This window comes from Phragmites australis, chromosome 1 (genome assembly GCF_958298935.1).
Source record: "Phragmites australis chromosome 1, lpPhrAust1.1, whole genome shotgun sequence".
Classification (NCBI taxonomy): domain Eukaryota; kingdom Viridiplantae; phylum Streptophyta; class Magnoliopsida; order Poales; family Poaceae; genus Phragmites; species Phragmites australis.
Genome location: NC_084921.1, coordinates 6,109,386 through 6,123,962, shown reverse-complemented (window position 1 = coordinate 6,123,962; position 14,577 = coordinate 6,109,386). Strand labels below are relative to the sequence as shown.

The following is a 14,577-nucleotide window of genomic DNA, read 5'->3' as shown; positions in this document are numbered from 1 at the left end:
AGAAAACATCTGATGGGCGAAACAACTCCACAAAATTGTGGAGCTCTTCAACTATCTCGTGCTGTCCACAACCCCGGCAGTTCAGACACAGAAGATTCATTGTGCCTCTACCCTTACCTCCACCATGGAAAGTGAGCAAAAGGCTCCAGCAATCTCACACAAACCCAATTATTCCAAAATGCACAACTTCCAAGGGCAGGCAGGACTATAAAGATAGAAGACACGGTCACGAGAAGGATGCTCAACAACAGTCGAGGCAGGAGGTGAGAAACAAGATGTGATGCGATCAAATTGAGATTTTACACAAAACTGACTCCAAAAACTGTAGTTTCAGGCGCACCTAAAACCCTAGGAGGAAACATCTCGGTCTGAATCGGGAACTCCAACGCAGGAGGAAGTGGAAACCGAGACCGGTGCGGCTGTTGGCTGGGTGGAGTCACCGTCGTCGTAAAATCTCGTCATGGCTTCTTACCAGTCCTCATTAGTCAACGCCGTTTTTTTTCGTCAGGATAGTCGACGCTCAAGTTGACATACTTACCTGACATCACATCGATCCAAAATCTAGTTTACAAATCCGCGCCTAAAACAAACAGGCCTGACAATAAGACGATTACGGCACATCTCAATACATCCACACAATTGTGGCAGCATGGCATCAGCAACATGCGTCAATTCGTAAGACCAACCAACGAAACAGTCAAACTTGCATACATGACATGAAAGAGCAATGCGTTTCCTGTCTCGATTTATTATCTTTAATCTACATGTGATTAACAGTACTTGTCAACAGCAAAACCCATTTTCTGTTTCGTTGTTTTCGTTTACATTTTCGAGTACTTGTGTAATCCTCCCACTTCAACACACAAGGAGAAAAATGGCGGCAGTACAATTCAAGGACAAAATAAGGATCATAGGTCTAGTAGCCTACATCTCTCCATCAGCTGCAGAGCAAAGTCTCCTTCGTGGGGTTTCCAGTGGTTGAGTTCACTCTGGTCAACAAAAAGCTCATAAAATTACTGTTAAGCACATCAGTAGTACCATGAACGGGGTAATGCTCGTTTTCTTACCCATCAGCGATTTTGCAGAGGTATTCCCGTTGATCGTCTCGCAGTGGAACGTCAGTAAAATCTGCAGGGAGAAATGAGTAGGGCAAGCTAGGATGTTTGGTTATGTCAATAGAGCAGAACAAGACATGCTAGTAGCACTTTGGTTATGTCAAGATACTGCTTTGATCCTTTTAAAAACTTTTGTGCAACTTTTGCCGTTTAGATTTGGAAGGGCAAATGAAAATTTGTATTTCGGAGGGAAATCGCTAGGAAATTGTGAAAATGATATTTGATCATATGGCAATAATCCGATAATGGGTTCGGGCAGGACTGAATTGCAGCTAGAGATGACTGTCAGAAAGATACTACGCAAATAGCACTTGCCTGCCCCATTTATGTTGGTGCCTTTGAAAGAAGTGTTTCCTGTGACTAGTGCCCCTTCCAAGTTGGCATTCGTTAAATTTGCCTGCAATATTTGTTTAGATAATGCAATAGAATACAAGTGAAACCATATCACAGAATTGCTGTGAAAACTATATATCCTGTATGGTAAGCAGTTATCAGCTCTAGAAACAATGACTGAGTTTTCAATGAATGTCCATGCTGATATCTATACAAACTAGCTAGTAGTTTCAGAAAAAGAAAATGGAGTATGTGTTATCGAAGGAAAAAGGAAAAAAAAGGAGTTTGTACAGAGTGAGGCCAGAACCGAATATCTGATGTAACGATAACTATCACTCAACTAGTCAGATGAGGATGGGATACTTGTCAGGTATTTTCAGCATAATTCAGTCATACGCACAAGCCTGCTATTCTGAACCAAAAGGCTAGTCGAGCAATGTACCTTGGATAAATTCGCCAGCGAGAAGTCGGCGGCTCTAAGATCAGCATCAGAGAGATCAGCACCTGAATTCATCAGCAAACATATCGAGTAAGTCACACAACCAAAACCAAATCATAAACTTTCCAATGAGGAAGAATGACTGAAAGTATTGGTTGGGATAACAAGCAAATGCACAACTTGTGAGGTCTGCATCGAAGAAGCTCGCGCCAAGCAGGTTCGCGCCTTTGAAGTTCACCTGCCTCAGTATAGACTGCAGCAAGAGGAGGTCAAGAATCACCAACCATGCACAAGACTGACAAATTGCATGTTTTTCTGTGCATAGAAAGTTCGAAGCTTCCATGCGTTTCTTCACAAGGAAACGCATGCGATCTTATCAACGTGTGAGAAAATAACACAAGGCAAGGCCAGATTTGCAATCCTGCAGTACCGTCTTGAAGTCCTGCTTGATGAGCGTCTGGCCGCTGAAGTCCTTGCCGGTGAGGTCCTGCCCCCGCGTCACCTGCTTCCCATACGGGCCTCCTCCCTGCGGCCACACACGCGCACACGCCACGCCGTCAGCACCCCCCATGCCCAAAATCTTGCGAGAGTACGAACCAGACAGAGAGAGAGAGAGTAAACGGCGGACTATGAACGCCGGGGCCGGGTCGGCGACGAGGAGCGAGGCAGCGACGAGCGCGGCGGCGCCGGCATTGGCGAGATGGAAGTGCAGGGAGGAGCGCCCCGGTGTCGCCGGTGGCGTGGCGCCGGCGAGGGCGGGTGGAGACTGGGTGAGCCTGAGAGCGCCGAGGATGGCCATGATCGTGAGCAGGGTGAGGGGGAGTTTCTTGGCGTTTCAGAACTGCTCGTTTTCTTCTTCTTCTTCGGCTACGTTGCTGTGTGTTTATCCGTCTTATCTGTTTCGTGGTGTTGCTTGGCCAGTCAGGCAATGACGCGCGTCTTTCTCCTTCCATTTCGTTCTGTCTGTTCCACATGGGGATTGGGTTCAAAATTCCCTTTTAAATCCAAACGAATCCTAAAAATCGCTAAGCAATTCTCCATCAATTCTCCTTATCCAAACACACCTTCCTGATCTCGTTCGCTAGAATTTGTTTTTCCATCTTGTTTTGTTGGAAACAGAGGTCAACATATCGTCCTACCACAATTGTACCTCGATCTTACACGATTCTACTAACGATCCTATAGGATTTTATGACCAGGAGCACGATTCGATATGATTTAAGCCGTATTGGTGTCAGTGGGATCGTATGACCCCACGACTAAGACCGTGATTTTAACAACATTTAGAGCAATGCAAATAAAACCAATTATAACAATGTCCAATTGTTGTGTACGGAATACGGACATTGCACAATTGGTGTATGGAACATTAACAGATAAAAAATGTTTCTCATTTTTTATTTCATGCAAATATTTTTTAAGCTTGTTCTTTAGTACACTTTGTTGTTCCTAGAAAATCAAAACATGGTGAGTGAAGAAAAAATTTGCCATCACGTGTGAGCTATCAAACCCGCAGAGAATACTTTCTTAACAACAGCTTGGAAGAAAAAGAGCAAATCTATCAATTTACTGTAGAAACTATCATCGGTGCCAGTTCAGAACCCCCAATAATAGTTTGAGAGTGTCACTACCGATTATAAAACCATCAGTGATAGTCTAGTATTACTGCCGGTTTGAGCCATAAAATGATAGTGGTGTCGCTACTATCACTATCGGTTTGAGATACGAACCGGCAATTATATCTCTAGTAGTGATGTTGTGCAATACCGAATATTCAAAGAAAGGAAAAAGGAAATGTTGACCTTTTAATTTGTTGCTCAAATAAACGATCGAAGACAGTAGTCGTGTAGATCTTGTCCAGATAAACTCATTTTGTTATTAAAAAACCAATTCGGATACCTCCCGAGCTGGCCACTGCTGATCTCTCCCAATTTGCTGCCTCCCTGCCGCAGTGCGCCCCCGCTAGCTTGTTGTCGCTGCTGCCCGCCCTTGGCCACGTACGCCGTCGTACTGCACTCACCGCACTGCCGCTTCCCACCGCGCCGCCTGCAGCCGCCTACACCGCCACGCTGCGCCACGTTGCCGCCGCGCACCATCGCCCATCGCCGTCGCACTGCTCCTGCGAGCCACCTTTGCGTCGCCACCCTCCTACGCCGTCGCGTCGCATTGCGTCGCGCTCGCCATCGCTCCGCCTGCGCCGCGCGCCATCGCTCTCGGCCGCGCGGTGCCACCAACTGGTCGTCTTTGGCCTCCGTCGTCTATCGTGCGCTGCCGCCTGTCGTCGTGCTCCCTCTCTTCGCTAGCCAAGAGAAGAGCCGAGAGAGGCAAGAACCATGAAAGAAAAGAAAAGAAAAGAAAGGAAAGGAAAGAAAAGAAAACGAGAAAAAAATAGAATTTTTTTAATTTGGTTGGATACCTCGTCAATCCTTTGAAGGTGATTCCTAAGTAATTCTCAGATGTTCACGATTGAAACCGATCAATCTCCTAAGTAATTCCTAGACGTCCACGATTGAAACCCATCAATCAATTCCCATCGATCATGTGATCAGTAATCCGATTTGCTTATAATAATCATTGTTGAGGAAAAGATGTGACATTCAAATTGAAATATCCATTCCTTTTAATTAAGCAAGTTCTGATTAGTAAGAGAACCCTAATTCGACCTAGAAGTGGAGATGTCACATTTATGAGATTCTGTTCGGCATATTCTGAAATATAGAGGTATATGCGGTGTTTTCAGACGTAAGAAGAACGCTTTCATACTACATGTGTTTTGATATATTTTAGTGCTAAAAATGTACTTGTGTAGGTGGTAGTACTTCTGAGCGTATCTAAGCAAGGTTTTTTCGCCGCCTTCAATAAAAGACAAGTAACGTGGAGTAACATTCAGTGCTATGTTTATATTTATGTCTTACTTCTTTTGCAAATAAAAGTGAATTATATGGCATTTGCTAATTCATTCAAATCATGGATAATGTTGCATTTGATCAATTAAATTCATACCAATCTTATTGATTTGCATTATGTCGTTAGCGTCATGAATCAGTTGTAGTGTTATTTATTATGAGTCATCAAAAGAAAAATATAAGAAATGATGTCAATTCACATGCATACATTTGCATTTATACACTTCATATGGTGATAAAGGCCAGTCACTGCCATCGTGTGTGACTCGTACCAGTACATGAAGTTGCATGAGAGGTTGGTATCGCCTAGCACAAAACTCTCAAATAGAGTCGCATCATAGCATTCATACATTTATTATAATATTTGAAGAATACAAAATCATGAAGGGTTTAGTGCCATGATTTATAGGAGACTTTATTGGAGATTGTTGTTGTTGTTGTTCTGTTGATGAGTGAATCAAGATTGTTCTATTAAAACTCATATGTTTTGGCTTTTTATTATGAGAAAAATGGTTGTTTTCTGAAATGCTCTTTGACTAAGTGAGATATGTTTATATTCATAGCTGTTACTTGCTGAGCTTGTCACACCCCCATTAACTCTTTTTTATGTACGTTTAGGTTGTTGACGTGCATTTTGAGCATGAGACTTGATAGATACACACACTACCTTGTCACAATATTGATAATCTAAAGTTCTGTTTGAAAACTATGTTTTTGGCATTATGTCGTTCGCGCTGTAATAATTTTTGCGCCTGAAGAAATGAACTTGTATATGCTGTAGAAAGGTGTATGTTTTGATTGCATCGTGAAATATTTTATACGTCATTTATATTATATATATACCTTGTATGTGATTATTTTGTCGGTTTTACTGCACTTTTAGTGGAAGCTATGCCAAAATTTTGAATTTTTAGTTGTTTTATTTTTAGTCATAAAGTAGGGCGTTACAATTTTGTTATCAAAGCCTAGGTTTTAGGTCCTAGAGTAAGAAGTTAATAAATTGACACACTTGCACATATAGGTTGGGAAAGAGTTGCATATCTTTGCATATGTCTTGTTCCGCTATATCCCTTTAGTTCATTTGTTTGAAGTATATTTGCAAATTGGTGCATGTTTACTTATATACATCATGGTGTATGTAGCTATGCCGCCAAAGATGCGAGATCGATGCAATGGGGTAGGTTGTAGTCGTACAACTGTCCTAGGTCATGGTGATGTGCAGTCATCGGAGGCTGAGGTTGAACCCTCTTAACTAGAAAGTATAAGCCAAATGGAGTTAATGACCACTATAAGAGAGATGCAAGAAGAGTTAAGAGTATTGAGGCAGGCTGTTCCACTTATTCTTGTTGTGAGTACTGACTTGGCGCCTGCACCTGCTGCTGCTAGAGTTGTGGCATGTCAAACACATGAAGAGTATGATACTAGTGGGGTAATGCTTCATGAATGCGTTAGTATGAAATTGGACTCCTTTAATGGATTAGGGACTCCAATTCAGGCTGCAGATTGGCTTGCATATATAGAAATGCAGCTGGATGCATTTGATGTGTTGCCTCGAGACAAGATCAGATATGTGATACAGTTGATGAAGGGAGAAGCCCAGATCTGGTGGAGAGGTGACAATAAGCTAGGACTGTTTGATAATTTGATAGGAGATTTTATCCAGCTACTTTCCTAGATAAAATGCAAATTGACACAAACAACTATACACAAGGCCAAAAATTAGTGGCAGAGTATGAAGTGGGCTTTAATCAAATTGTGCACTTTGTACCTCATGTGGCCCACGATGATGCAGAGAAGGCCAGATGCTTTAGACAGGGTTTGAGGCCTTTTATCCATCATGTGTTTGGTCCTTTTGTTGTTACAGATTTTCGCACTACAATGGAACAAGCTTCTGGAGTTGAATTGTAGCAATCTTATACTGATAATATTTGCAAGATATCCGGAGTAGATCAGCATAAAGGACAAGATGAGAAGAAAGGTCATTTTGGTGGTCCTATCTATAAGAAGTACAAGGGACAACAACATCGTCAACCATACCTTGGTGGACCCTCTCAAATACGCCCTTCAGGCACCAGTACCCAATTTTGTACAGTGGTTAAACTTGGTTTTGGACTGGTGTTCTTCAAGTGTGGTGATTCACATATGTAGAATGAATGTTCTTGAAAGGGGAACTATTCAATGTGTGCTTGTCTAGGCCACAAGGACGTGGTGTGCCGCAACAACCCGAACAATCATATTAGGTGAGAACCAATATCTTCTCCCTCTGAAGTTCCTCCTTCAGCTAAAGGTTTGACACATGTATTGGCTGCCACTCCTACTCCTACAACCATTTTTGGCCCGATGGATCCACCAACACAGTACTTGCTTCCTTCTACAGTTCCCACTGGGCCTTACTGGTCACCTCAGTCTGCGATTCCTCAGGGAACTTCTACACTGACATCGCCGGTGGTTGGGGCATCTTCATCCCACACTACAGGGACCTCTTCATCTCAGACACCTTCTGCACTACAGGGACCTCTTCATCTCAGACACCTTCTGGGTTATATATTTTGCTCACCGCTCAAACTGGAGGTCGCAATGACGTGGTGACATATGTCTTACCTGTGGACTCCTTTGATGCACATGTTTTATTTGATTCCAATGCTAGGTTTTCCTCTGTCTCGATAGACTTCATTAGGCAAGTAAGGCTATCAATACAACAACTATTGTAGTCTCTGTCACATGTAATGCTCATCAGTGTATATAACATCTGTACCGGGTTCTATGCTACTTATACTTTACAACTACTATCGAAATCAAAATGAATCTAAGCAAGTCTACTAAAGTCTAAGTGTTACCACAGTGTCGGAGGGTGAACTCCTGTCGTAGGGATCCCGAGAGACCCCTTTTTAGAGATTCGGCCGAGGGATGATCCTGAATGAGTTCGTCGGAGAAATAAATGTAAGTGGAAATAAATGCAACGGCCGGTGGTGGGGGATGATCGACCTAGTGCAAAGAGAAATAAATGCACCGGAGTTTAGACAGGTTCGGGCCGCACGGGGGCGTAATACCCTACTCCTGTGTGGATGCAATATCCTTCCCTGAGGGGGATCCCTCAAGGATATGTTTGGTTACAAGGAATATATTGTCTAACTGAGAGCTTGAGGCTCCCTTGCTCTAGCTCTGCTCAAGCTTGCTTGCGGTGTTCTTCGTCTATCTTCCCACCTCTGATCTTCTCGATCTACCTTAGGATTTTTTCGGTGTGTTCGATCGTCTCCATCTACCTTGTCGATGTCTTCTTTTTGGTGTGTACGCCCATCCTTTTATGCACTCGCCGGCCACGACATACCCCAAACGGGAAAGAAGGGGCACATGTTCCAAGACGCCACGACTGAGAAATGCGTCATCATTTTCTCTGGGCGAAGTGACAGGGGCGGTGGAAAAACGCGGCGCGCGTCCGACCACCCGTCACTGTGGACGCCCTGGCGCCGGGCGCCGTTGAGAGGGCCCACCGGGCAGCCACAGAGGCACCCGACGTGCCCACCCTGTCTTGTTCCTTTGCCAGGGCAGGGTGGCAGGCGGAACGCTTTGATCCTGGCAAAGTTATCCCGAGATACACCGGATGATACGGGACGGGATCCGTGCAATTAATGGCCCCACGCCCCTCTGCCAAAGCATGGCAGGGACTGACACTGCGGCGGGAGCAGTTGGGGATGTCAGGATGTCAGGCCGCGCATGCCCATTAAATGCGGCCTTGGACCTCTGACTGGTTGACACCTCGTCGGCGGGCCCTTTTGGGTCGTCGGGGCATCGGGTGCTCTCGCGCGAACCTTCGGGGAACCGAGTGCTCAAGGGCTGCCACGTGCAGCCCCGAGCACTCTCTCCCGAGCACTTCTGTAGAACCTTCGGGGAACCGAGCGCTCAGGGGCTGCCACGTGCAGCCCCGAGCACTCTCTCCCGAGCACTTCTGTAGAACCTTCGGGGAACCGAGCGCTCGGGGGCTGCCACGTGCAGCCCCGAGCACTCTCTCCCAGTACTTAGCTCTTCTGCCCATCGGGGGACTAGGGTACTCGGGGGCGAGCGGGCACCTCCCCGAGCACTTTCTTCTCGGTACTTGGACTCTGCGGGTCATCGAGGAACTGGGGTGCTCGGGGACCAGAGGCTGTGGCCCCGAGCACCTTCTCCCGGAACTTAGATTTTCCTCATCCCGCAGGAGGGACCTCGCAGGATGGTGACACGTGGCGGACGGCTGGCCTGGCCTCGGGACTCAGGGACCCCCGATTCCTGATATACCGACACACAGGTTCTAGTAGATGTAAAATGACTTTATCAACAATACCCTGCAGTAAAACACTCACAAATAATAGGATTTAGGAAAATCCTCAAAACTACAAGAACTAGTAAAACTTGCACGAAAATTAAGGAGACAAAGGATTTATCCCAAAGTTCGGTCACCTCACTAAGAAGCGGCTAAGTCTCTGTTGAGGAGCTCACAAAGAGCTATGTTTTTTTCAACCCTATCCTCTCCTAGCGACCACAAAGATCAAGCTAGGTTTTCTTACTCAAGTCAACGAGCGATTACAAACTTCTCGTGGCACTCTATAATCCTTAGGTGCTCTACGGGTAACACCTTGCCGTCTAGGATCACGAGGCTCCAAGAGAAAAAGATCACAAGTGAACGCTTGACGACGAACTTAATGCTCAAAGATTGAATTTTTGTTCCACAACTCAAATCATACTTCCAAACCCTACATCTCAATTCTTGTAACAATCTAAGCACTAGAGAGGTTTGGAGGGGCTCTTGAATGCTTTGGGAGGCTTTGTCAAAGAGTAGCTCAGCAGCAACAGCAATCCTTTAATGCAAAGAGGTGGGGAGGTATTTATAGCTATCCGTAAAAAACTAGCCATTACTGTTCTGGTTGACCTAACCCGGAGTATCTAGTAAACACCAGAGACTCCGACCATTATTTCAAAACAGGCTCAGAACAATGTCAGAACTAGCCATTACAGTTCTGTTGAACTGACCCGGAGTATCCGGTGTACACCGGAGACTCCGGGTGGCACTTAGATGCCACACAGAAAAGACCTGGAGACTTGTTAGACTCTCCGGCCTCTCTAGATACCAGAGTATCCGGTGAACCCCGGAGACTCCGATATTTTTAAAAATAAATTTGAACCAAGACTCTCTGGCGGAGTCTCACTCGGAGACTTCGGCCGAAAACACTAACTACCGGAGTATCTGGTGAACACCGGAGACTCCGGACATTTTAAAATTAAATCGGAACCGAGACTCTCTAGCGGAGTCTCGCTAGGAGACTCTGGCCTAAAACACTAAGTACCAGAGTATCCGGTGTACACCGGAGACTCCGGACTCAGAACACCGAATACTCAAAACATTTGGTTCTAAGAGGTTACTTTAAGCACTGAGACACCATCAAAACTATCAATTGTATCCCTCTTGATAGTACGGCTTTTCTAAACTCAATTTCAAAGATAAAACCAAATTAAATCCTATTGAGTATTACAAACTGCTTCTCTTTTTTTTAGGACGCCAACGCCATATAACTTCACCAATGAAACTAAATCATATTCATAGCTTAAATAAACTCATTAGTCCCTTAATCGTTTTATCATCAATAAACCAAAACCTACTTAGAAGGCGGATGCGGGAGATATGATTCACACTGAGCTCCCGGGCCAGGAGATATGGCCCACTAACCTCATATGATTTTTTCGTTCGACGATTTGACGAAATTTAATTTTCACTCTACGGTTTGGCAACAATTAATTTTCACCAAACTGTTTGGCGAAAATTGCCTCGATGCTGCAGTCGGGCACCCCTAACTTGCCGCTGGTGCCACGTCATCTATTTTCGTCATACGGTTTGGCGAAAATAGTATTTTCGTCGTACGGTAGGGCTAAAACATGTTTTCGACAAACTGTTGGGCGAATATGTATTATTTTTGTAATTTTCTCATTTTCGGTATTATTTCCGTAATATCCATAAAAATGTAATATTAAAAAAAATTCTCCCTTTCTCTATAGCTGTACATCCCAATCTAAATCAGTGAATTAAACACCGTGTTGTCAATTAAAAACGATGTTGCCACATCGGGCCCACAGACGAGAGTGGCATCGCTACTCCAATTCCTCTGGTCGTTCTCCTCCCCTATTCCCCGTCCTATTTTTTTTTTATCTTCGCTCTCATGTCGGTCGTCTCTCTTAAATTTTATATAAATATTGGAGTTAAAGCTCTAAAAAAATCTAAATTAATGAATTAAGTATCGTGGTATCAATTAAGAACGATGTTGCCACGTAGAGCCCACAGACAAGAGCGGCATCATATCGCTATTCCTTTTCCTCGGGTCGTTCTCCTCCCTCGTGCGTTCTCGGGCCCGACGGCCGAGCAGTCGACGAGGGCCCCTCTCGCCTCCCTTCCTCCCTCTCTGTGAAGGGAGCATTGTTCGTCGGAGAGTACATACCTGTATACCGCAACTTCAATAGCATTTGGACAGTATGTCCATATTGATTTTACATATATACTTTCATACCTCAACACTCTAAACATATATATCCATTTTACATACCTCCAATGAGTACATGCAGGTCGGTGAATTATTCACCGAAATTATTCCACACAATCATTATTGAAGATAGTAGTTAAAATCGCTTGAGTCTAGCAAGAAATTAAATCTGATTGGCTTCAAGAATTTCTTGGACGACCCGCTTTAGCGCCCATTCATCTGTAACAATCGAGCCGTGCTGAGCCCCATGAAGCTTGATCGACTTGAATTGCCGTTTCTGTCCCGGCTGCTGACGCATTTCCTCGTCGAACGCCAGCATGCTGATCAAATTGATGCTGTTATCTCCATCGCCGTACACCACCTCTGGCGGCCCGTCGAAGTCACTCTCCCAGTAGACCAGCTGCTCCGCCGTTTCGCTGCCCACTCCGTTGATGCATGTCGTGGGCACCATGGGCGCCTGGAAGTAGCGCATCCTCGGGAGCTCTCGTTTCTTGAAAGGCTCCACGCCGCGGGCGAAGCCGACGGCGGCGAGGAGGTCTTCCATGTCGTGCGCCGAGTAGTTCCTTTGCTTGGTGATCACGATTGGCCTGCGCCCGAACACCGCCGGGGACGGGAAATTCGCGATGGCAGATTCAAAGCTCCTCCACATCGGCCTCATGGACAATGGGGTAGCTGTTGGGACGTAGAGCATGTCTGTCCCGGAGATGAAATATTCCACTGGCTGCACAAACCCTGCTGCGGGGATAGGTGCGACGAGGACGAGGTGTTTGATGTACTTGTCTCGCCACGCCATTGGAGTGCCTCGCACGAACTCGAGCGCGACCATCCCTCCGAAGCTGTGCCCAAAGAGGATGACCTTCTTGTTGTGCTGCCGTCGCTTCTTGCTCGCGTTCTCGACGAGCGCCATCAGCTGCCGGAAGTAGCGGGAGTAGACTTGAGATGGCTGGCCAGGCACCGGAGGAGCGTGACGAAGGTCGTAAGGGGCTCCGAACAGGGTGTCGCCGTCACGGTACCCGATTCTCTCCAGTTCATGCCTGAGGATCTCAAGGCACCAGTCTCTTTGAAGATCGAATCATTCGGGCACGCATGAGCACATGGTTAGCAATAAAATGGTGAATATATACTGATTTTTATATGTATCTATTGTTTTTGTATGTATTATTTTTTGAGATATGTATAATTTTTTATAAGTAAAGTATATATTTTTTCTGAGATGTATATACTACTTTTTAAGAGATATATATATATTTAAATACCTATTAGATTGGGAATATGTACACATGAGAGTAAAAAAAAAAGAAGCTGCTATATTTCGGTTAGCTAAAAACAAAACTTTAATAAGTCGATGCACGTGGACTGTCGGATTTCCATGGATGATCGTGGTGCTTTCTTCTTCCTCCGGATCCCGACGTCCTGCGCTTTCTCTCTCTCATGGTTAACTCAGCAACCTTAACTCGGCGATTGAGATATATATACATATCATGTTAAATTGTTTAGATCTCTAGCTAACTACGGGTTTGAGGAATACCGTACATACGTGTGAACTGGGTTCCTCTGGAATCCTGTCGTGGAGCCAAAGTTGGGCACGCGCGTCTCGACGCCGGGCAGGTTCCGGTAGTCGTTGGCGTCGGGGTCGTAGACGAGGCTCATCTGCTCCTGGAAGCACCGCACATAGTCGTGCGCGGGCAGGTCTGAGCAGTTCGCCCACAGCCCAAACCACCCCTTCCCCTTCATCGCGCCGCAGCGCGGCACCGACGGTCTGTAGGCCTCGGTGAGCCGCGCCTCCAGCTCGCTGCAGCTCACCCCAGGCACCAGAACGATCGGATGGAGGGCGGCGGCGGCGGCGGCAACATCGTCCTTTGGCCGGCGGTTGCTCGCGGCCGAGAGGTACTCCCGGACAGGAGAGGGGAGCAGGAGGAGGAGGAGCAGAGGCAGAAGTCGCACGAGTGGAGTAGGAGTACACGCCATGGGCTCTGGTCTTCTTCCTGTGGCTCGCTGTGCAGCTAGCGGCCTCACTCGGTTACCTTTCACAAGGTGTCGAAGAAACGTACGTGAAAAACGTTTCGGTTTCTTCCTTCCTTTTTCGTACCGTCCTTTCTTACCTGTCTCTTCAGCTTGTTCCTTCCTTTTCCGTCCCTCTTTTGTTGTCTTTTTCCCTTCTTTTTCTATCTCTTCCTCCAGCCACTAAAATCTACGGGTATTACGTACTTCGTTACGCACGTATGATCGTCGCTAGTGCTATGTTAGGTAAGGAAATTTTATAACATCTGATTTTTAAAAGACTCTGTTCATGACACGTGTTTTCTGCTCTTTGTTTTTACAGCGCCAACTATTAGATTAAAAGTGAAATAACATGAATCAAAATCTCGTAAAAATCTTTCGTACGAGGACTTCTTAAAATTTCCTTCCCTAATGTTAGTGTGTTTGTAGGTGACGCTGCTACCTCTAAAGTCCAAAGACTGACAGGAGGTTAGGATTCATGCTCCGGTTAGAGAAGGTTGACGAATTCATCCAAGCAGACCCATCCGTCCGTCCATTCATCCAAGAAAGCAGGAAGCAGGAGAGCTAAGTATGTAACAGACAATGTACTTGATACTAGTGAGGTGTTTATAATAACTTCATTAATCATTAAACTCTATATTTCTAGTTTTTATTAGACGTTTTATAAATGCATGGTCGTGATACAAGTATGTCTATAAACAGTAGCTGTGTTTTAGAAAAAGAAATCAGAAGGAGCAGATCCGTCAAACAACACACACGTGCAGCTTTCTAACGAGCAAAAACAATAAATAAATCAACTAGAAAACACGCACACATCGGAGAGATCGGCGCGGACCGGGGAGACAGAGGACCAGCGATAACGAGTCTCGGCGATGCCGCATGACCCTCCCTGCTGCCCGCCAGGAAGAGAGTTTTGCACGGCCGCCCTCGTCCCTTGTGCTCCTCATGCGATCGACGCTTCGCCTCGCAATCACCATTGGATCCGGCTTCGGCATGGCCGGATTCGAATGGGTGGAGGCTTATGGTGTGTTTAGTTGGTTCATTGAAGTTGAATAGGCTAAGATCATTCTAGATTATAGATAGAATGATCATAAATGGGATAGTATAAGTAGGTTATTTAGTTAAATATATGAAATGGTACGAGAATATATTTGGTTGGATATAGTGAATGATAAGATAATATTTTTAGTTGCTTAAAAACTATGTATTATATTCATATATAACATAATTATTCTATAGAGATAATAATTTTTATATTTGTTATTTTCAACACTATACTA

The 14,577-nt window shown here is 45.2% G+C and overlaps 2 protein-coding genes across 4 annotated transcripts; both read right to left on the bottom strand.

Moving 5' to 3' along the window:
- Window positions 1–717: 717 nt before the first annotated feature.
- LOC133892915 (thylakoid lumenal 15 kDa protein 1, chloroplastic) lies at window positions 718–2,817 on the bottom strand. 3 transcript variants are annotated; one of them, XM_062333994.1, is made up of 7 exons: window positions 2,516–2,797; window positions 2,318–2,413; window positions 2,068–2,140; window positions 1,891–1,952; window positions 1,431–1,512; window positions 1,068–1,128; window positions 718–989 (listed from the first exon to the last, which is right to left on the bottom strand). In XM_062333994.1, exons 1-7 carry the CDS (start codon window positions 2,684–2,686, stop codon window positions 938–940), a joined length of 597 nt encoding a protein of 198 aa, XP_062189978.1. In that variant the 5' UTR covers window positions 2,687–2,797; the 3' UTR covers window positions 718–937. The 3 variants fall into 3 exon arrangements, with proteins under 3 accessions (XP_062189978.1, XP_062189920.1, XP_062190033.1); XM_062333936.1 differs by having other exon boundaries at window positions 2,318–2,804; XM_062334049.1 differs by lacking the exon at window positions 1,431–1,512 and having other exon boundaries at window positions 2,318–2,817.
- An 8,442-nt stretch (window positions 2,818–11,259) lies between these two features.
- LOC133892825 (lecithin-cholesterol acyltransferase-like 1) lies at window positions 11,260–13,376 on the bottom strand. Its single transcript, XM_062333829.1, has 2 exons — window positions 12,834–13,376; window positions 11,260–12,354 (listed from the first exon to the last, which is right to left on the bottom strand). Exons 1-2 carry the CDS (start codon window positions 13,262–13,264, stop codon window positions 11,460–11,462), a joined length of 1,326 nt encoding a protein of 441 aa, XP_062189813.1. The 5' UTR covers window positions 13,265–13,376; the 3' UTR covers window positions 11,260–11,459.
- Between the last annotated feature and the right edge of the window lie 1,201 nt (window positions 13,377–14,577).

Excerpts from the sequence above, each read along its gene's own strand:
- LOC133892915 (XM_062333936.1), bottom strand. The coding sequence starts at position 2,686 with ATGGCCATCCTCGGCGCTCTCAGGCTCACCCAGTCTCCACCCGCCCTC. Across the intron at positions 1,953-2,067 it reads CTTCGATGCAGACCTCACAA|GTGCTGATCTCTCTGATGCT; the intron begins GTTGTGCATTTG and ends TGATGAATTCAG. Across the intron at positions 1,513-1,890 it reads CGCTGGCGAATTTATCCAAG|GCAAATTTAACGAATGCCAA; the intron begins GTACATTGCTCG and ends CAAATATTGCAG.
- LOC133892825 (XM_062333829.1), bottom strand. The coding sequence starts at position 13,264 with ATGGCGTGTACTCCTACTCCACTCGTGCGACTTCTGCCTCTGCTCCTC. Across the intron at positions 12,355-12,833 it reads CAGAGGAACCCAGTTCACAC|AGACTGGTGCCTTGAGATCC; the intron begins GTATGTACGGTA and ends CGATCTTCAAAG.